Genomic DNA, 16,667 nt, shown 5'->3' on the forward strand with positions numbered 1-16,667 from the left:
TTTGATCATCAAGCGAGTAAATTGCCGAATATAGATCACACAATGGACAATCAATACAGTCACAATGGTTTGTGTAGAATGATTTACATATACCAAAATTGATGCCAAAATCCTGTTATTTCCACCAATTTAAGTGCATACTTCATTACGGTATGACACTAGAAGACTGAGCCTTAACAAATCTACCCCAGTACCAATGCCCCTCCCAAACTACGTACATTGAATTTAGGGGAATCCCTTTGGTCTCTGGCAGGAAAAACATAATAAAAATGGTCATCACAAAAATCCAGCCAGCATAGAAGAGAAAAGTGGCGAACTTGAAGTGGCAAAGCATTGTCAGGAATGTTTGAGACAATACGAAGGTGGTGGCGAAGTTGATCGCGATGCTAATGCTTTGCCCTGTAGTTCGGATTTTCAATGGGAATATTTCACTTGGAATGAGCCAGGTAAGGGTTCCCCATGAACAGCCAAAACCGGTAACGTACAAGCACATTAGGATGAGCACGAGTATGCCATAGCCTTTAGAGATATGGTTTGTGTCAGACAAACCCATGACCGCCGCTAGCACGCAAGCCACCGAGACCTGATTCAAAAATTTGCCGCCATAAGAAGGCCATTAGTACAAGGTCAAGGCTATAAAAACCGGCTCTATCTTTAGTTAAATCTAGTCAACTAGTTATGCAAAATTGGGGGGCCTTTGATCTTCAAAATTAATTAGTTTTTGAGTCTTACATCTGCCACATTTTAACTTTTGTTAATTTTGAGTTAATAAAATCACAAAACACTAAAAAGAGTTCAATAACGGAAATCAATATTGTTTTATATTTTGTCTTTAATTTCTGAACTTTTCCAAATTTTCAATATATTTGTTTTTACTTTTCGATTCCTCTCGTCAAAAGAAATGACTGGTCCTAAATATTTTGAAAAGAAGTTTTTAGAATTACCCTAAGAACAAATGATATCTATTATCTTAATGTTTAATTTACTTAATTAGTCCAAGCACCTCCTTAATTTGACAAGAACAAAAAAAAACTAGTGGAAATTAAGGTCAACCTAATTTAGACTTGACTTGGTCAAATTAGACATGGATAGAGTTGGGCCATTTGGCTTGGGTACGTACGTCAAGTCCACCGGCTCTTTAGGACCTTGGTTTCTTGACTGAAACTTTGGAGTAGGGCTGAGATTTCACAAAGGAACAGCTAAAAGCTCTTACTTGACTAGGCGTGGGTATGGGAAAATGTCAAGACCCAACTAAAAGACAGTATTGGATTGGGCCTCACAAATACAAATACAAATACAAAACCAAACCAAACAAAACCAAACCGTACTTTCTTAGACGCCGGTCCATAGATAACAGAACTCATCCCATCTGTCATCACAGTACCCATGCGATAGGAGTACTTCATAAAGATCACCCCCAAAAATGAGTTTTTTTTTTTTTTTTCTTATTTCCAAATCTCCACCACCCCTGCAAGTCTGCAACATTTCTCGTTAAAAGAACACACAGAGGAAAATAAATTTCATCTTCCTTTGCTTCACCTCACTTCACTTTTCCTGGAAATCGATTTCATATACAACATATCCGACAACTGAATGGAGCCAGCTAATAGTGCGAAATTCTGAATAAGAAGCTTCTTAACCCAACCCCGAAACTTTTTTACTTTTGAGATCTCATCCCGTCTAACAAGATGCAATTTTCTCTTCTCTTCAGTCTCCCCAAAGGAATTGTCCTAATTGGATTCTTTCTAGTCTACTGACAACTATAAATATAATTGACACCTCGAAAAGGAACATATACACTACAAGAAAAATTCAATTGGGTGACGAATGAAAATCGTCACAAATTGCATGTTTTTCGTCACAAATAATATAGGTGACAAAAAAAAATTTGTCGACTAAAGGTTGTCGAGGATTCCTATCTGGTGACGAAATCTATTTTTCGTCACCTATAGTGCCTTTTAATGACGAAATATTTCGTCATCAAAAAGTGAATAATTAGTGACGAAATTTTTTTCCTCATTTATTGTGCTTTTTGACGACGAAAAAATTCGTCACCGATGGGTCACATCGATGACGAAATTTTTTGTCACTAATATAAGAAATCGGTGACGAAATTTTTCGTTGCGAAAGATGTTTTCATATGGGAAAAGAAATCCATCTTTCTTGCTCCTGCTGGGTTTCGAACCCGAGTCCCTTGAGTTTTTCGCGCAAACTCCAACCAACTGCACTACACACACTTCTCAGTAAATATTTGAAATATCTAATATATAACACATATGTTTAACATGAAAATATATTTCGAATGTAATTTTGGACCTTTAAACATTAAAATTAGCAATTTTGATAAACATGAAAGTTGTAGGCAATTGAGTTATTGTTCAAACCCAATTTGAATTATCTTAATCGGAGATTTTAGTAAAGAGTTATGTCCGAAATACATTTAGTGATAAAGCGCAATTCATAAATTTCGTCACGAAAGGTACCCATTTGACAACGAAATATATGTTTTGTCGCTGAAAGCGTTAAAATGGTGACGAAATTATTTTTCGTCACCAAAGTTAAGCATTTGGCGACGAAAAAAATATTTCGTTACTAAATTGCTCACATTTGGTGACGAAATATATATTTTGTCACCAAATGATTATCTTTGGCGACAAAAAATAATTTTGTCACCTTTTTTAAGCTTTCAGCGACGAAAAATGTATTTTATCGCCAAATGGGTACCTTTAGTGACAAAAATATTTTTTTCGTCGCTAAACAGGCATAATTGGTGACGAAATTATTTCGTCACGAAAGTTATCAAAATAGTGACGAATTTATTTTTTCGTCGCCAAATATACTCATTTAGTGACAAAATTAAATTTCGTCGCCACTTTTTCGTCACTAATTTTCATTTTTCTTGTAGTAATAGTATAACGTAGGTAGGCTGCTCAATGCTGATTTAAAGTCTACCTCCGGCTCCTATGGATAGGAATCTTCTCTTCCAGACTTCCGGTGTGATGGCTTCTTCTTTAACCTCTCAATGATTGTTGCCAAGTAGAGATTCTTCGGTGGGATTAGATCCAATCGGCAGTTTTAGACACTATGCCTTGTTCGTTTCCCTTTTTGAAAAAAAAATTTCAACTCAAACTATACTAATTACTTCTATTTTCAATTATTATTTTTATAAAAAATTTCTTAAAAATTCATCCAAACATAATTGGGAGGACCAAGAATGTTATTAGCATTGATAAGCACCCGATAATACAATTAAGGGTGCGCTAGTTGTCTAGTTTTAGTTATTTCTTTCGTTAATTTAGTGGTTTTTAATTGCTTTTGCTCGTGAGGTAGCGTAACCTTGTTTTGTAGGAATATGCCTGTTAACAGATGTTTTTAGGGCCAAAGGCATGTCAAGAGATGAAGGTGACCCGACGGCTCGCAAGGCAAGGCAAAGCAGCAAGCAAGACCAATTGCTGGAGTTCAGCACTTCGGCATCGATGTAACATTTAGTTTCCCATCGATGCCGAAGTACTTAGTGACCAGTTCCTTACCTATCTCGGCATCGATGGGAAGTTAAATGTTACATCGATGCCGAGACCTTTAGCAGCAGCTTTAAGCATTTCTCCATCGATGCTGAGGGCTTTAGAAGGGCGTCTTTGGAGCATCTTGGAGAATATTCTATGCGCGTACTTGGAGGATATAAAAGCCATGATGTCACTTTGTACAAAAAAAGTAGAATAGATTTGATTGCATCATTTTTAGATCTAGATCTAAATTGTGAATTGTTCTTGGTTGTTCTTCAATTTCCAACTTTGAATCTTTAAATTTTATGTCTTAATTAATTAGTTTTTGATATTGTCGTTTTCATTAAAGTTGTAGCAAATCCCTCGATCAATCGTTTAATCTTATTTTCTTCTTGTGTTGTTATTTCAATTATGCTAAATAGATTTTTGCTTGCTCTTATTTCAATAGATATGTGTGATTAGTTTTCCAAGGTTAGGTCATGGGGTGATTAGCACCTCATGGCTCAAGTAGAATTGCGTTTTTCATCATAAAGTTTAAACCTTTGGTTCGAGAATCGATGTGGGATTCGGATTTATTTGTCAAATCGCTAAGGTGTTAATCTCCTTGATCATGTGTAGGTAAGAGTATCGCCTACTTACCACACATGATGCTTGGAACTCTGTCGCACGAGGCATTTGCTAAATAAATTCTAAAGCTAGCTTGGTAATCAAACCATCTTATTTTTCGGGTTAGGGACCTTAATTGTGTATCCTGAACTGCATAATTGGGTGAGAAATGTAGTTTAACTCGAGTCATAATGCTAGTAATTCCTAGACCTAACCTACTTTTTATCTTAAATTATTCGCTTTTCAATTTAGTCCCTTTTACTTTCCATTACAAACGTAAAACCAAGTTGGCTGTCTAAAAGTTGAAAACCTGTGCTTACATCTACAAATCCAGCAAAGCCGTATTAATTATTCTTGTGGGTACGATCCCAGTCTTCTGGATTATTATGCTTCAACTGACGTATTAAGCCCTACGCTCGGGGCGTTATTCCTTATATCGGATTGAACGAAGCATTTTTGGCTCCGTTCCCGGGGATTTCTTATTATGGCTTTCTTGGAGGTTCGACAAACCATTGTAAGTATCCCGCTTTCGTCTAGTAGTAGTAGTTTAGTAGTTTATGTATTAGTAGTTCATATTTAGTTTGGTGGATACCTCTAACTTGGTTTCATAACAAACTTGAGGTGTAACGAAGCCAGGCTAAATATCGAGTTTATTCTTAGTTAGTGTAGTTAGTTAATTTAGTTAGTTAGCTTAAATTTGATTGCATTGCTTAGCCGAGGTTGTGGCATAACCACTCGCATATTCTGTTTGTTGAGATGAGGTGGCGTCATAGCCACTCTAGTCTGGTAGTTTGTTGGTAGTTAGTTAGTATTTGTCTTTGTTTATGACTGTTTATCAGAGCCCAATTTCCAATCGGCTTCATCGTTTTTCTTTGCCGCCAAGAATTCGTAGCATGCCAGGGCGTATCATGCCCACTCTCTGCCTCACAAATTAAATCGCATTCGCAAAGGCCCAATGGCAGAAGAAGTTCCAGTTCGTACTCTACGTGATTATCTGAATCCAGAACGGGCTCCTCAAGTATCTCCTATCGTTATTCCAACTCCGACCGTTGGGAATGCGTTTGAATTCAAAGCTGAGTATCTTCGGATAATTTCAGAATTTCGGGGGCGAGAATTGGAGATCCTTATTTGCATATTCAGAAATTTGAGAATATTCTACATTCTTTCGTTACAGTTCCGGGGCAGCTTAATCAAGCCCGCCTAAAGTTGTTCCCATTCACTCTTAAAGATAAGGCGAAACACAGTGGTTCAATTCTTTGAAGCCTCGATCTTTGCGTAACTGGGGAGAAGTCCAGGAAGCTTTCACCACCAAATTCTTTCCAGCCAGCAGGACAAAGTTACTTATCGATCAGATTCAATATTTCAAGCAAAGGAATGGAGAGACTTACCACAAGTATTGGGAGCGACACAAGGACTTGTTTATGTCGGTTCCTCATCATAACCTTCTGTTATATCTCAGAGTCAACTATTTCTACACAGGATGTTCCCAAGAGAGTAAACAGCTTTTGGATACTATGGGTAGAGGTGATTTTATGGGGAAGACACCGGAGAATACTTGGGATTACTATGAGTCACTAGATGCGAAGACCCAGTCTTGACAATTTGCAGATCCAGGAGATGGAGCGATGTACAATCAAGGTCCTACTGATTTAGGAAAATTCTTTTTTGCGGAGCATACAGCTTTTGAAACTCGATTGGAGGAGATTGCTCGGAAACTTGATAAGTTGGAATTAAAGAGTGCTCAATCTCAAGAAGTAAAAACAGTGCGCCAAGTGGAGGAAGTTTGTGTTATTTGCAAGATTGTGGGCCATTCTACCGAAGCGTGACCCAACATTCCTACTCTTAAGAATGTGATTAATGGAATTGCTCCAGAAAAAGTACATGCAGTGCAACGTTTTGACCCTTATTCTCAATCTTATAATCCGGGGACAAGGCAACATCCAGCTCTCCATTGGAATCAATCTAATGAAGGGAGTTCTTCTCAAGTTCCATCCCCCACTTCTCAATTACCTTGGAAACAACCTCAGGATGCTTTTCGTTTCCCTCAAGCTCAAGGTCCGCCTGGTTTTGCTCCCTCTGCTCCGTTCCCACATGCAAATCAATTTCAACAGCCACCTGCCCAATCCACCAACAACCACCAAAGCGTTCTTGGGAAGATCAATTCAGCGCTCTCTTGCAAGGTCAAACTGCCATTAATGAGCAACAAACTCAGATGATGAATGATATCAGAAACCAGTTGGGAAAGTTGACAACTATGGTGGGTTTGTTACAACAAGAGAAGGGGAAGTTTTCTACTTAACCTAATCCGTAACCGCATTCTAATCCATCTTCTCAAGGTCTTCACTTTGCTAGCTCTTCGGTGACTTTCCCCGAGCAAGCAAAGGCTATTATTTCTCTTCAAAGTGGCAAGATGGTGGATAATCAAGTGGTGATGCCTCTGGAACCTACCTTGTTACCCTCGCCTATCAAACGCTCAATTCCAACCCTTGGGGAATCTCCCAAGGAAACAAGCAAGGAGACTCTTGAAGAAGAAGGAAAGGACAAAGGCAAGAAAAAGGAAAGTGTATTGGAACCTCAAGTTATTCCAACATCGGCTCCGTATCCTAATGGTTTGAAGGCTTTGGCGAAATCAAATTACAATGCGGAGTTGCATGAATTATTCAATCAAGTGAAGATCAACATTCCTTTCATGGATGCAGTCAAGCAAATTCCCTCATATGCCAAGTTTCTTAAGGATTTGTGTACTCGAAAGCGCAAGCTTAATGTTCAAAAGAAGATATTCCTTACTGAGCAAGTGAGTTCTATCATTCAAACGAATATCGCGCCTAAGTACAAGGATCCCGGGAGCCCTACTATCGCTGTCACAATTGGAGGGAAGCGTATTGAACAAGCCTTACTTGATCTTGGTGCTAGCGTTAATCTACTTCCATACTCTGTTTATCAAGAACTTGGGTTGGGGGAGATGAAACCTACTCGTGTTACCCTCCAATTAGCATATCGAAGTGTTCATGTACCAAGAGGGGTAGTGGAAGATGTTCTAGTCCAAGTTGATCAGTTTGTCTATCCGGTGGATTTTGTGATTCTCGATACAAATCCGACCAACTCTTCTACTACTTCTACTCCAGTGATTCTTGGAAGACCCTTCTTAGCCATGGCAGATGCAGTTATCAACTGTTGAAATGGACTTCTCAATATGACCTTCGGTACCATGAAGATGGAGATCAATATTTTTAATGTGGGCAGTCAAATGCGAGATGACGAGAACGTGAATGAAATGAGCCTTTTTGATACTCTTATAGAAGAACACGTGGACGAGCTACTCTATAGTGATCCTTTGGAAGATGCTCTTACAGCTGATGAGGTCGAATTTCTCGAGTCTTCTGAAGTGAGTTATTTGTGTTCATTGATTGATGAGGAAGATGAAGATTGCGCTATGAATTCTTGGACTCCAAAGTTTGAAGAGTTTGAGGAGCTACCACCAACCGAGAAAAAGGTTCTTCCATCTAGTGTTGAGCCACCGAAGTTGGAGTTGAAGCCCATGCCCGACACTTTGAAGTATGCTTTCCTTAGAGACAATGAGACCTATCCTAAGGTTATTTCCTCCTCTCTTAGGAATCTCCGACAGATGAAGTTGATTAATTTATTAAGGAGACACATGAAGGCTATAGGATGGACCATTGCGGATATCAAAGGAATTGATGCTACTCTTTGCTCTCACCATATTGCTTTGGAGGATAATGTCAAGCCGTCTCGCCAACCCCAACGCCGCCTGAACCCTATTATGAAGGATGTAGTTCGTGCTGAAGTTTTGAAGCTCTTGGATGTTGGGATCATTTATCCCATCGCCGATAGTAAATGGGTGAGCCCGATTCTCCAATCGGGTGGTTGCACGATAGGAGGAGAAGTAAGATTATCTTTCAACTTGACAAATGCTTGCTCACATGCGGGAGACCACTCAAACGGTACATCCTTGGCGAGAAGATGGCACAAGGGTTGAGAAATAGCACTAAAATCCTTTATGAAACGTCAATAAAACCCAGCATGCCCCAAGAAAGAACGGATGTCTTTGACACACTTTGGAGTAGGGAGATTCCCAATTAAATCAACCTTGGCCTTATCCACCTCAATTCCCTTTGACGATACAATGTGGCCCAAAACGATACCTTGAGTAACCATGAAATGACATTTCTCCCAGTTTAGCACCAAAATTTTTTCCTCACATCATGTCAGAACTTTCTCTAAATTGGACAAGCAAGCTTCGAATGAGTCACCAAAAATAGGGAAATCATCCATGAAAACCTCTACAATCTTCTCGATCATGTCACTAAAAATCCCCATCATACACCTTAAAAACGTTCCCGGAGCATTGCACAAACCAAACGGCATACGTCGATAAGCGAAAGTTCTGAAGGGGCAAGTGAAAGTCGAGATTTTTGGTTGTTGGGGCGTTGACTTCATGGGACCGTTTCCTGTTTCTTTCGAGAATTTGTACATCCTGTTGGCGGTTGATTATGTATCAAAATGGGTTGAAGCAATTGCAACGCGTACCAATGATGCTAAGATGGTGGTGGAGTTCCTTAAAGATAATATTTTGTCACGCTTCGGAATGCCAAGAGCTATCATCAGCGACCAAGGCACCCACTTTTGCAGTCGCATCTTTGAGGCCTTGATGAAGAAGTATGATATCACTCATAAGGTCTCCACCGTTTATCATCCTCAAACGAATGGGCAAGCAGAACTAGCAAATAGGGAAATTAAGCATATCTTGGAAAAAACGATGAATCCAAACCGTAAAGATTGGAGTCTTCGTTTGATCGATGCACTATGGGCTTATCGCACAGCATACAAGACCATCTTGGGAGCTTTGCCGTATCGTTTGGTTTTTGGAAAAGCATGCCATCTTCCGGTAGAGCTTGAGCACAAAGCATATTGGCCAATCAAGACACTGAATTATCGTTTACCGGCCGCTGGGGCACACAGAAGGCTCCAACTCAACAAGCTTGAAGAGATTCGAAGAGATGCTTATGACAACACCGTCATATACAAAGCAAAAGTCAAGACTCACCATGACAAACGAATTCACCGGAAAGACTTTGAGGTTGGTCATAAGATACTCTTATGTAATTCTAAGCTTCATTTGTTTCCTGGTAAATTACGTTCTCGTTGGGCTGGCCCGTATGTTGTTAAACATGTTTATCCTCATGGTGCTGTTGATGTTTTGAATCCAATTAATAGTAAATCTTTTAAAGTAAATGGTCAAAAACTTAATCCATTTCTTGGTATTTTTGAGGTTGGAGAACCAAATGAGGAGTTTATCGATCCAGTTTATACGGTCGATCTGTTGATCTAGCTTGTCTTCACTATATTTGCACGGGGAGCTAAAACGTAACCGCTGAACTTAACTGTTTGTCGGACCCGGCCCCTGTGTAGGGGGTACCCACCATTGACTTGGGTATATGTAGCTTCGCACGCCGCTACTAAAAGAAGGATCGTATGCCCAGCTCCGGTTCGAAGAGCAAATCATTTAATATCAGTGACATAGGGCTTTAATTAGCTTTTCTGATAGGAGTAATTTACAGTAAAACACTCACGTCTTCCAGATTAGCCCCAACGGGGGCGGTATAGATCCATAGGTTAAGCCTTGATATTCCCATGCTAACGCACTTGGCTCTATCTTGTTGCTTGCCTGGTTACGATCTTAGGGGACGCTGGACTTCATTGTTTGGCGGAGTCTAGCTGTGACTTTGACACTCCGAGTTCTAATATTAAATTGTATATATTGTACATATTTGTTTTTCCTTCTTGTTTTGCCATATTTTGTTTGGTATGCATGTTTTGTTTTGTCATGTTATTTTTTTATTTGTTTTGAATAAAATCTTGGAGACACCTCACATGCAAAAGATTTCACTAATGTGTTAGTATAAAAAGGGCTTTCGTTAGTCTTTCTTGGTAATAGTTTATCGTTAATGATCCATGCTCTCCGCGATTACCCCTAATCGGAGGCAACTTAGGTCTGTGCGTGAGGTTTAATATTGCCTGGAGTGCATGCTAGGTTGTATTGTATCTTACTTTGTTTTGATCCTAGAGGACGCTGAACTTAGTTGTTTGGCGAGGTCAAGCGATAAATTTTATTACGGGAGCTAGCATAACAAATTTTCGACGGTCTAGTATAACCACCCATTTTTTATCCCACCGGTAAGAGACGGGAAGAAAAGTATGACTCGGTTGATCGCGTGATGATCGGGTGGTGCATTGCATTTCATTCTGTTTTGCATGTTTTTAATTGTTTTGTGTGTTTTCTTAGTTTTTTATTTACCTTCTGTCTTTTTACTTTTGTTTTGTTAGGAAGCCGGATAACACGGGCCGGTGTTATTAATGTCAATTGTTTTGTGAAAAGTCGTCCTCTTAAATCTTCTGCAGGGTTTATATGCTACCACATCAGCCTTGGTAGTTTGGGTCTAAAGCCGGGGTGAGTGAGGCGTGCAGGAGCCCTAAGCATGAGTGCGGCTACGTGCCGCGGTTGTTAGTCCAACAAAGCTTTGGTAATGGCCCAGTGTGACTAGCTATGGTTCCGAGTTGGCAGAACCGAAGGAGTAAACCCTGGGAGCATCTACTCTGGCTGGAGCAAGGCATTGGCATGAAATCCTTCAACTTGGTCGAGGTATTTAGGGATTGACATTCCCCTTGGACGGTACATTCACACACTCTTTCTCTCTTCGTCTTGTTCTTAATGCTATGAGGACATAGCACCGCTTTAAGTTGGGGGGAGGGGTTAGCTTATATGCTATTTGTTTGATTTGGTGAAAATTTTGAAAAATTCCAAAAAACAATAAAAATTGAAAATCCAAAAAAATGAGAAAATGAAAATTTTCAAAAATTAATAAAAGCTTTTTAGTTGCAAATTCTTCCCTTTTGTCACGTTTTTTTTGTTCTTTTTATGACTTGTTGCATGCTCAATAATTGTTAGTTGGCAAGAGTTTGTAGCAATTCTAAGAAATTTTGTGCTTCTCAATTTGCATGTATAGTTGAAAATTGAACGGTTTAGGTGTTCAGTAAGTTTTTGAGCAAGCTTTTACCCATATCCCTATCATTCAATAAAAATGCTTGTAGTTAGGAGAATAATCGCATGTCCATCTCTAATTGTGTTTGAATGTCGATTTTCAATCATTTTGGAATCCAAGGCGCACTTAAGAAAGGATACAAGACATTCTTTGCATGATCATACCACATATGTGTCACATAGTCCTATTTTGCATCCTGGTTTGTTTCCCGTTCTTTGCTTTAACTTAGGCAACCGGATGTTTGGAGGGTTGCGTGAAAATGGTTTTCAATGATTCAAGGAGATTTGGGGGTGGTGTAAATGTGATAGAAGTTGTTGGAATGCAAAAAGATACAGAATTGATACATGATTTCCTATCTTTTCTCTCTCACTACAAAAGCGAAAGCCCCAAATTTTCATCTCCCTCTCCAAAAAGCCACAAAATTAGCTCTAATATCTCTCTCGCTACAGAATTAATACTTTGATAAGAGAAAGAATCCGATGGAAAGGGAGAGCTCGAGGCTCAATACTATGAGAAGTCAGATGAAGATAGCGACTAGGTGTGATGTAGTCAGTGGTAGTAGTTTTAGTAGGCCTTATCTCATAGTTTTTCTTTATTTCTTCTTCATATCTTTATTTGGTGCTTGGCCGGCGTGTGGTCATGTCTTGGGTAGTTTAAGGTCGGTAGTAGCCAAGAGTAGATGAACCATGCTAGCATATGGCCGCTACACTTTTTGTAGTCCCTTCCCTTTGTAACCAAGGTCATTACAAGCTTACAAAGACCTTAGTGGATCTTTTGTGCGCATGAATTCCTTAATGTTTGATTATTTGATATTTGTATAATTAGTTGCATGACATGCTTTCGTTATCCAAATTTAATCTATTAGTTTTCATTTCAGTTAAATAAAGTGTTTTCGTTGTTTAAGGCATAGTATTTCTTGTTCGCTGTTACCTGTTTATAAAACACTTCTTCGTCGGTGGATATGGTTTAGTTTGAATTCGCAAGTTTTGTGTCCCGTATCCTTCTCGTGTTCGAGGACACGAACCTTTTTATACTTGCTCTTAGACTTGCTTCATACTTGGCCTGTTTAGTTGGATGCTGGAATTGTGAATTGTAGAAATAAAATAAAAAGCCGGATTGGTTGAACTTTTGTTAATTTACAATGTTAAGCATGTTCTAAGTTATGATAGCGGAATGGATTGCAAAGATGTTAGTTTTCAAATTTTCCGTTCTTTATTTGTTGGGGACTAGCAAATCTTAAGTTGGGGGGTCTGATAAGCACCCGATAATACAATTAAGGATGCGCTAGTTGTCTAGTTTTAGTTATTTCTTTCGTTAATTTAGTGATTTTTAATTGCTTTTGCTCGTGAGGTAGCGTAACCTTGTTTTGTAGGAATTTGCCTATTAACAGGTGTTTTTAAGGCCCAAGGCATGTCAAGAGATGAAGGTGACCCGACGGCTCGCAAGGCAAGGCAAGGCAAAGTAGCGAGCAAGACCAATTGCTGGAGTCACTCCAGCACTTCGGCATCGATGTAACATTTAGCTTCCCATCGATGCCGAAGTACTTAGTGACCAGTTCCCTACCTATCTCGGCATCGATGGATCGATGGGAAGCTAAATGTTACATCGATGCCGAGACCTTTAGCAGCAGCCTTAAGCATTTCTCCATCGATGCCGAGGGCTTTAGGAGGGCGTCTTTGGAGCATCTTGGAGAATATTCTGTGCACGTACTTGGAGGATATAAAAGCCATGATGTCACTTTGTACAAAAAAATAGAATAGATTTGATTGCATCATTTTTAGATCTAGATCTAGATTTTGAATTGTTCTTGATTATTCTTCAATTTTCAGCTTTGAATCTTTAAATTTCTGTCTTAATTAATTAGTTTTTGATATTGTCATTTCCATTAAAGTTGTAGCGAATCTCTCGATCTATCGTTTAATCTAATTTTCTTCAGTGTTGTTATTTCAATTATGCTAAGTAGATTTTTACTTGCTCTTATCTCAATAGATATGTGTGAGTAGTTTTCCAAGGTTAGGTCATGTGGTGATTAGCATCTCATGGCTCAAGTAGAATTGTGTTTTTCACCATCAAGTTTAAACCTTTGGTTCGAGAATCGATGTGGGGTTCGGGTTTATTTGTCAAATCGCTAAGGTGTTAATCTCATTGATCATGTGTAGGTTAGAGCATCGCCTACTTACCACACATGATGCTTGGAGTTCTGTCGCACGAGGCATTTGCTAAATAAATTTTAGAGCTAGCTTGGTAATCGAACTATCTTATTTTCCGGGCTGGGGACCTTAATTGTGTATCCTGAACTGCGTAATTGGGTGAGAAATGTAGTTTAACTCGAGTCGTGAGTGCTAATAATTCCTAGACCTAACCTGCTTTTTATCTTAGTTTATTCGTTTTTCAATTTAGTGCCTTTTACTTTCCACTACAAACGTAAAACCAAGTTGGCTGTCTAAAAGCTGAAAACCCGTGCTTACATCTACAAATTCAACAAAGCCGTATTAATTATTCCCGTGGGTACGATCCCGATCTTCCGGATTATTATGCTTCAACTGACGTATTAAATCATACGCTTGGGGCGTTATTCCTTATATCGGATTGAACGAAGCAAGCATGCACCTCCATTTGGTCCTCATCCAAAACATCTCAATATCCTTTTCATGTTAGACACCCCTGACTCATCACTGTTACTAATAAGGGAAATTGATTTTTACACTCCCTTTTTTTTATATCAACACTTTTTTTTTCTTTTTTTTTGTCACTTAGCAAACAAAATACATACACTTTCAACACTAAAAAACATGAAAGGGAGTGTGCAGTTCAAAAAAAAAAAACATGAAAGAGAGTGTGAATATAAAAAAAATAAGTGTGAAAATCACTCCCCTACAAAAAATCAGTGTCATAAAAAATCACAGTGCCATCTTCAAATTGCAGATAGGAAATAATTGTTTAATGGTAACTTTGATGCGTTCTAACTCGTTCAAACATTTTGTAAGTCCCTTGGCACCACACTAAAAACAAAAGGGGACAGACGATCACCTTGTCTCATTCCTCTGTGCAGTGCGAATACCGATAGTGGATGAGATCGTAGTGTTTGGGAGTATAAAGAAATGAGTTAATGATTATCTTATAATTGACAACAAATCTTCAACGTTTCATAAAAACTTTTGTGCTATATTAAAAACTTTTACTTGTTCCCTAATGACCCCAATAAAAAATAATACGGAGTATTGACACCACTATGGCTCTGTTTAGTCGTCAAGATTTGGTGCAGAAAGTAGGACTCAACATGTTATGGTGACGATTTGTCAAAAAATACTTACGTGGGAGTCTATTAACTAGGGATAAAAATTAATCTGGTCTGCTCCACCTCGTCTTCAACTGTCTTGATTGGAGTCCAAACCCCTATTAATTAGCTATCGGATTTGGAGGATGAAATGGAGAAATTTTCGGGTTTGGAGTGGTGTTATAGATAGCTCCGCTGCAAATTCAATATTTCTTTTTGGTCATCTTTATACATCGGATCAGGGGGAGTTAGTAGTTAGTATACAAGGAGTTCAGAGGTTATCTATAACCCTGGACACCAGTCGCGTCTCTGTGGGACTTGAACTCATGCTTCCATTGGAGAGGTAGGTGAGACAACCATCTTGACAAAGCATGGCTTCTCTTGTGAATCCAATTCATTATTTAGAATTTTTATTTTATTTGTATGTATCAATTAGATGTACATATATCAACTATTTACCTCTCTCATTTCAAAAACTATTTACCAGTACAAGCCGTGGATGCAATTCTTATTAATGGAATCCGTGGACAACCAATCAAGGATGGTCATAATAAAGTTTACAAGTCGTTTTCTAATTGATTCAAGGAAAAGAGGGAAGATTTCGTGAGACTCAGCTTGGCAAACGGGTCGATTATTCGGGGCGTTCCATCGTTGGTCGATTATTCGGGGCATTCCATCATTGTCGTTGGTCCTTCACTTTCATTACATTAATGTGGATTACATTCACGGCTCCGCTCAATCTCACCAGTTCATTCGTGCAATCAACGGCTGAGATGTGTTTTCGATTTTGACCGATAAAAATTAAAAAATTAATTTTCAATCTGGACCGTCCAAAATATTTTTGGACATGCGCGATTTAGCACTGTAAATCTTCTTTACGTTACGGGATGCCCCGTAAAGAAGTTTTTCTGGTACATATATATTATAGGCTATTTGTAGGCCACAACACAATTCGATTCGGCCTGGTGATGAGTTGCCTATAAATTATAAGATAAGATACCTCAACAGCATTCAAAACAGGAATCCGCATATATAGGCATACCTGACAGATGAACATTAGAATTCCACCAACCAAGAACAAAAACCTTCGACCGAACCGATCAACCACCGTAGACGACGCAAGTATAGATCCCATCTCGACCAATCCCACCACGATTGCCGCTAAAAAAGCCGAATCATGTCCAAACCCCACTGACTGGAACAGTATGGGGGCATAAAATGCAAATATTTTGATCCCAGTTGTCTGTTGGAAAAATGGTATCGCAATGGCCAGGACGAGGTGGGGCCGATACTGCCTCTCCAATATGGTCGCAAAGGGCTCCTGATTCACGGCTTTCGCTATTTCGCTAGACCTGATAAGGTCGCTTAGCTCTGGTTCGATGTCAGTCCCGATGCCTCGGACTTTGATTAAGGACTGTTTGGCTTGTTCCAGTTTTCCGCGCTCCACTAGGCTGCTGGGGGTGTCGGAGATAAGTAGGGCACCGAGCGTCATGATGATGGCAGGCAGCCCAGCTAGGGCGAGGGAGAGACGCCAGCCCCAGCTGAGCCGAGTCGCTCCGTAGTTGACACAGTTGGCTGCTACGATGCCAAGGCTAATGAAGAAACCAAAGCTGTTGCTGAGTGCTCCGCGCCACTTGGGCGGTGCCATCTCCGAGAGGTAAACGGGAGTTGCCTGCAACATTGTGACGTTATGTTTTTTTTGTTTTTTTGTTTTTATGTTTTACATGTTTTTTGGAAAAGCTAGCATAAACTAGTGACAATTAGTAATTGTTGTTTGAAATAGTGAAGTATTTTCGCAATTTTTTTTTTTTTAATCTTTTTGTCAACCTGTTTGGCTTCATTGAATTATACCGGATCTAATCTAAGAAAAATTCACTAAAGTATAAAGATGAGAATCAAAATTTAAAAATGAGCTAGTTATGAGAGAATAAGAAAAATGATCTTTTCTGAATTATTTTTGCCTGAACTATTTTCTGCTTTTTTTCATAATATTTTTCTAAAATTTTCTTTTCAAGACAAATAAAAATAGAAAATAACATTTAACATAAAGCTAACAAAAGTTTACTAAAGCAAAATAAATAAACAGACAATTTAATTTAAGCGGAAGGGCCTTTAAGTATTGAAAAGTTAGAAATTTGACCGTTCAAATATTAATTCCGCATTTCAGTATTCAAGGGCGGAGCTAGAACTTTTGTCCGTGGGGGGCAGACTTAAGAGGAG

At 39.0% G+C, this 16,667-nt stretch overlaps 1 protein-coding gene across 1 annotated transcript in view; it reads right to left on the reverse strand.

Annotated features, from left to right (window-relative positions):
- Positions 1 to 16,667, reverse strand: part of LOC131329174 (sugar transport protein 5-like) — a 31,028-nt gene continuing 14,361 nt past the window's right edge. The window contains exons 3-4 of the mRNA XM_058362255.1: positions 15,490 to 16,119; positions 1 to 583 (exon numbers count right to left, since the gene is read on the reverse strand). Coding sequence (XP_058218238.1) covers positions 146 to 583; positions 15,490 to 16,119 — 1,068 coding nt within the window. The 3' untranslated portion in view covers positions 1 to 145. The remainder of the gene's footprint in view (positions 584 to 15,489; positions 16,120 to 16,667) is intronic.

The sequence above is a fragment of the Rhododendron vialii genome, chromosome 6a, assembly GCF_030253575.1.
Source record: "Rhododendron vialii isolate Sample 1 chromosome 6a, ASM3025357v1".
Lineage (NCBI taxonomy): Eukaryota > Viridiplantae > Streptophyta > Magnoliopsida > Ericales > Ericaceae > Rhododendron > Rhododendron vialii.